General features: G+C 39.5%; 1 protein-coding gene across 4 annotated transcripts in view; it reads left to right on the top strand.

Annotated features, from left to right (window-relative positions):
* The first annotated feature begins 1,114 nt into the window (after window positions 1–1,114).
* TBC1D17 (TBC1 domain family member 17) overlaps window positions 1,115–6,000 on the top strand; it is a 48,409-nt gene continuing 43,523 nt past the window's right edge. For 3 of the 4 annotated variants that reach the window (XR_011922650.1, XM_072425687.1, XM_072425686.1), the window contains exon 1: window positions 1,117–1,180. Coding sequence is in view for 3 of the 4 variants with exons in the window: in XM_072425687.1 (XP_072281788.1) it covers window positions 1,160–1,180 (21 nt within the window). In the remaining variant the exon portion in view is untranslated. Of the gene's footprint in view, window positions 1,181–6,000 lie in introns of all 4 variants that reach the window. The other variant, XM_072425688.1, reaches the window with a different exon arrangement.

Genomic DNA, 6,000 nt, shown 5'->3' with positions numbered 1-6,000 from the left:
CCCCAAAATTGACCTTATACTGTACTAAAGACATATATTTAATATATAGGGACCTTTGAGGGACAGTTAGTGACGTGACTATGGACTTTGAACACTGCTGCATATTATGTCAGCACTATATAAATACTGTGTAATAATAATACATTTAGGATGGCCACATTTAGCAGATTACATACAGGTTAATTGCTACATCTAATAGAATTCCATGTAGGGCAGATAATATTTACCATCTATTTTCTATTTATCTGTATTCAATATTCTACTTCTATAGCCCCCAATTAGTCTGTTGCAAGTTGACTTGGCAAGAATACTGATAAGATGTATTTAGAATAGAAAATTTGGAATTTAAACCTCCTTAAAGCTTACCTAAACTCAGAATTTTCACTTTACATAAAAGAGTAGACAACCCTTTTATGTAAGGTAAACATCGTGTTTGTGTTTTTTTTAAGTGCAACACACTTTTTTTTTTAAAAAAAGGACGCAGCACCGGCCCCTAATTCTCAATCGCCTAGGTGATCAAGAATGAATAAGAGCGCAAAGCCTCCCAGTATACCTACGTCATGCATCCTGGGAGGCTCTTGGCTGCTCCTTCGGCGCATGCCTGCCATTTCGGCATGCGCAGAAGGAGCCCTTTCGCCAAAAGGGAAAGAAATTGCTGATCGGTAAGTTTTTTCCCATCGACGTCACTCAATTTGATGTTTTGAAGAAACCTCCGGATGGATGGTCTGCTCTGCGGGATGGAAGGTAAGTGTGATTTTTTTGTTTTGGGTAGTTTTTGGGTTTACTTCCTCTTTTGAAGCGGAACATTGCATGGACCATACAGTGTATACAGAGCAATGCCTTGCAATGTAACTCTGGATATGCTTATGTGTATATATATATGCACAGTCACATTATCAGCGCCTAGGACAGGGGAACAGTTATTTTTGGCAATAGAGACTTTGCATGTATCCTCTGTCTGTGACAAAGAATCATAGAGACGTTGAAGCATGCACAGAGCCTGAGCCTACAAACCAATGACATTTAACATCTGTAGATACAAACAACTCTCAGACAGGGGGCGGGGCTGTTACCCGGGCAACGCTTGAGATGGAAGACAGCGAGCTGTCAAAGGAAAGGAAGTGACGTAGTAAACGCGGAAGTTTTGGAGTAGCTGGTCATGGAGTCAGAGGCTTGCAAGGTGAGTTCGGTGATAGCGGGCTGTTCTGGTTCCCGCGTTGGGAGTGATAAGGTCGGTATGTGTTGTGTGGCCATATGTGATGCTGAGATGAGCGGTGAATCGCCCTAACAAGTTTGTTGTGGCGAGGACGCGCAGGACGGCCACTAGGTGGTGCTGGAGGGGCCTAGAGGCTGCAGAGTGTTAGCGATAATCAGGTGATCGGTGTCTTGTGATTTTCCCAGTTCTGCTGACAACATAGCCCAGAATGGGTAGAATGTTCAGCATGTTTGTATTTCCACCTGTGATGATTACACTGGGCAGGGTTCTCCATCTGTGGAAGGTGCTACTGTTGTCAAACAAGTCTGCCTTTATTTATCTCTAAAGAGGAACTAAAGATAGAAAATGAAATATTGAGAGCTCGCAGGTTCTTTACTGTAGAAGGGACAAGTGATGTCACAGTTGTTTAATTAAAGCATACTGAAACTCAGATTTTTTACTTTACATGAAAGAGAAGACAACCCTTTTATTTAAAGTAAAAATTCTGTTTGTGTGTTTTTTTAAGTGCAACATGGTGCGGAACCGCCCCCTAAGAATAAATGGGGACGCAGAGCCTAGATACCTATCACGCTTCCCGGGAGGTTCTGGGTGCTCCTTCTGCTCATGCTCAAGCATCTCGGGCATGCCCAGAAGGAGCCTTTTCTTCAATCTGAAAAAAAAAATTGCCAATCTCATGCATGCGCAGTACGAGATCAGGTGACTTAGGAAGAAGAGAGAAGAAGATATCGACGCCTGGCGCTCCCTCTGCGCTGGGCTAAAGACATATACCGGCACAACGTGAGACCCGATGGAAGAAACCTCCCAATGGATAGACTGATCTGCAGAATTAAAGGTAAGTGTGATTTTGTTTTTTTTTTTGTTTTGTTTTGGGTTTACTTTCACTTTAAATTCACCTCTCCAAAAATGTTAAACAGGACGTTACGTTTAAGGTGCAAGCCTGTACTACTATTTATATCCTATTATGGATCAGTTGCACTTTCCTTGGTATAGTTGGCACTGCTTTGTGGCATCAACCCATAATCCTGAGAAGGAATGCATTAGAGCGCTATAAGTAACTATAGGCAGCCAATATGCTTCTGAGCTAAAACTACACACTTGGCTAAATTTTTATACCCTCAGACACTCTGTGTCAACGTTACTTTATGAGAACTCTTGAATAATTTTTATTAACCCTTGTCAATGAGAAGAATGCCACCGGTGGTCATTGAGTGAACCAAGTAGTGGATTATAATTCTACTTTTACAGACTTCTAAATAGGACAACGACTTCTTGCCACTGGCTGTGCCCAGTGGTGTTGTGTCTAGAATTAGGGAGGTGCGATCCAACTGAGGTCAGTAACATAAAGTGTGGGCAGTGTACACTGGAAAGGCAGAGCAAGAGTCAATGTTGTTATAAATATTGTTTACTACAACCCAGACTTGGGTTAGCCCCATGTAGTTCCATTTCTGCTGTACATATGCTAAATCATGAAAGTTCATCTTGAGTGACAATCATCTATCATGAGTACATATCTTAGTGGTTTGAGGTGTGAAAAGAGTAGGCTGTGTAATTGTGAAACCAAATCTGGAATAACCAACTTTTCAGACTGGTTAACTTCTCGGTTTTCTTTGCTGTAATGTGTGTATTCACATTGGAAACATTTTCAGTTGTGCTTTTAATGGACATGTAAGATGAATGCCAATACCTGACACTTATCCGTGTGAGAGGTCTTCTTGTAACCACAAAATACAGATCACTATAACAATAAAATTGATTCTCCCGTGTGCTGAATCGGAGTATTTTTGTTTAACTGGCATTTCTAATAATCTAATTTTCTATTTTGAATTGTTATTGTTATGCAGTAAAATAATTTTTTTCTGTAATCCTAACTCCTTTGGGGAGCTCAAGTAGAATGGCTTTGCAGATACCTTGTATACCAGAAGAACGTGAGGAAGTGAATGCAGATGAATTAAGGAACAAACAGCATTCCCAAACCAGACATGCTGCATTGTATAATAATAATAATAATAATAATAATAATGTGCCCAAACTCACTTCCCCTCACCCGGTCATCAAAATGCACGTGTACATCAGATGCTTTTTAAACTGATTTAAATTCAAGTGTAGTGAGTTACCATGGCCTGGCTTGTAAGTGGAGTACTAAGAACAACGTTTAGAAACATTTATTTTTCTAAGGAATAAATTTTACATTTATCCCATCTAGAGACTAAGGGTTTGCATTGTGTGCTTCTTCCACCCAGGCTAGCCGTCTCTCGCTCCTTGGTCATTTGACTTCCTGCAAACTTTTTAGAGGAAGTTTCCTACCTATCACACAAAAGCAATGAACAAACAACAAGGAGCTCCAAGGGAGGATGTACTTTATGACCTCTTAGTGGCGGTATGGGGGGAAACAGAGTCGGAAAATATCTCTGAACATCTCTGAATCATTTTTCCTGCTCTGTATACATTTCCATGCAGTTCTTTCAAAAATACCTACATTTTTAAAGCTTATGTCAAGGCACAAAACTATATTTAGTAAAGCATGCAAATTTCCATATGTTTTATCTCTTTGAACATTCAAAAAAATTGTTGACGTGTCAGAAATATAGTTTGCATCTACCTTCCTTTTGGAGCTGACAGCACAGTGCATTTTGAGCTAATACTAAAATCCCAAGTGTCAGCTCTGTCTACTTTTTCCTGATTTATCCTTCTTCTCATCCCCATAAACCATGTCCGATCATGTTTTTTCTTTTTTTACATTTATTAAAAAGATTTACATTATTGTGATGATATACCAGATTAAAAAAACATCAGATTGGGGCACAATGGGCAAGTTTTGCCTCCCTCTCTTCCACTCTGTCAACTGACATTTTTAAGGATTGGCACAGAAAAGCCACCGCATTCACATTGTTCCAGCATGGCCATAACAAACTCCAGCTGCTGCTAATACTTCCTGCATTATATGAGCTATTATACTAGGCTTTTTTTTACATTGATTACCTTGTGAATGGTTTAGCTCTGCCTCACTTAAAGCTGATATTTCATTAAAAAACAAAAAAAAACAAAAACACCATTTACCTTTACTGATGAAAAGATCTCAATTTTTTTGCAAACCAATTCCAATAGGTCTTGCACCGTCCAGGCTTATTTCTTCTTTCCGTTGCAAACAGGACAGTGGTTCTTCTTTCTTCCTTCTTCTGGGTTCGTGCTTACATCACCCAATCTCATGCCTGTGCAGTGGAAGATCAGGTGACCCCGAAAATGTTGGTGGCACTTTTTTTTTTCTATTCCAGGAAAGCCGCTCATGATGTATGCTTGATACCGGGCTTGTGCAGAAGCCCACAGCCTCCTGCAATATGCAATGTATGTATAAAGGGAGGCTTAGGGTTTCCTCTTTAGTCACAATGGTAAAAACGGCAAGAGAGGGTCCTCCTCAAAAAGTGTAACATTATTTTAAAGAGTTAGCCACCCTTTTATATAATAAATAAATCATTTTTTTTATGTGAGCGCTGATGGATACTCAGTCATACCAGTACAAATTTCTTATTCATAGATTATAAACCGTCTACAGACTTTTTTTCCTATACAAAATAATTTCTAAGGAACGCATCTCCAGCATTTTCTCGAGATGTTCTAGCTCACGGACTTCAATCTCCTACAGTGATGATCAAGGTGCTGGCACATCCAGAGGGATAACAGAAATGTCTTTAATCATACATGACTGCACTGCAGGCCTCCCTTTTCTAAGCATTTCCATTGTAGCTGTTTAATTGCTCACCACTGCTGTTTCTGGTGACTTTCTTAAACATGATTATGATTTTCGGGCTGCAAGCTTCTCTGAGCTGATTAGCGAGGTATCTTAGGCAATATGACAGTTTAGTATTGAAGCAAATGCTGCTATAAAATTCTGCTTTTAACCTAAATCTATGATCATTAAAAAAATATGATTTGATGTTTGATGCTTCCGTTGTTCCCTTCATACAGTCAGAAGAAATTACAGTGTTCTAAAATATATAAAGCAAATCATCTAAATGTTATACACATTTCACATGTTAGTATATATGCTGTTTTCTATATTTTTGACTTCAGCTTCTATTAAACATGGCCTTGGTGATACTGCCCTGAAGATCCTTGCTAAGCATTTTCTGGCATAGGTGACTGTGCTCTGTCCATGCCTTCCAGTTGTATTGTCACCTTGTCATATGGATTTCCAATAGAGACGAGCTGTGGCCATTTCTGCATACGTTACACAGGCATGGACCACAGTTTTCTGCCTCAAGGACCCGTTCTGGTAAATGCCATGCAGCCATTGTTGGAGCTCATACATGTAGACCAGAAGTGTCTGCAGTGAGCCTACTGGAGGTCAGCAGCACATTATGCAACAAAGAATGGATAAAAAGTACTTTATAAAAAAAAAGGCAATTATTAAGGGTACACAGATCTTTAGCAAATCAAATGTAATTTTATAGGATTTACATCAAGTGTAAATAAACCCCAAATCATGTTTAATTTGTTTATATAAGTTTCACAAAAAAATGAGGTACCGGTATGATGTCAACGTTTCTAAGCCTAATAGCCTACCAGTAACAGAACTTCCTGTTACAGGCTAAGAGCATTGACCGTATTGGTCTACTTATTCGATAGACCTAATAGATGGCCCACCTGTCAACAGAAGAAGCACACTTGGCTGGTCAACACTCCTGGAAGCATCCTATCCCCTGTCACCTAAAGATTTATTATGTGGGCAGAGGAAAGGTGAGTATGTACAGTGTTTTATTGTAAAGGTAAACATTGCCTTAGTAACT

Source organism: Pyxicephalus adspersus, chromosome 11 (genome assembly GCF_032062135.1).
Source record: "Pyxicephalus adspersus chromosome 11, UCB_Pads_2.0, whole genome shotgun sequence".
Taxonomy (NCBI): domain Eukaryota; kingdom Metazoa; phylum Chordata; class Amphibia; order Anura; family Pyxicephalidae; genus Pyxicephalus; species Pyxicephalus adspersus.
Note: the sequence above shows the minus strand (reverse complement) of the source record. Positions and strands in the feature narration are given on the sequence as shown.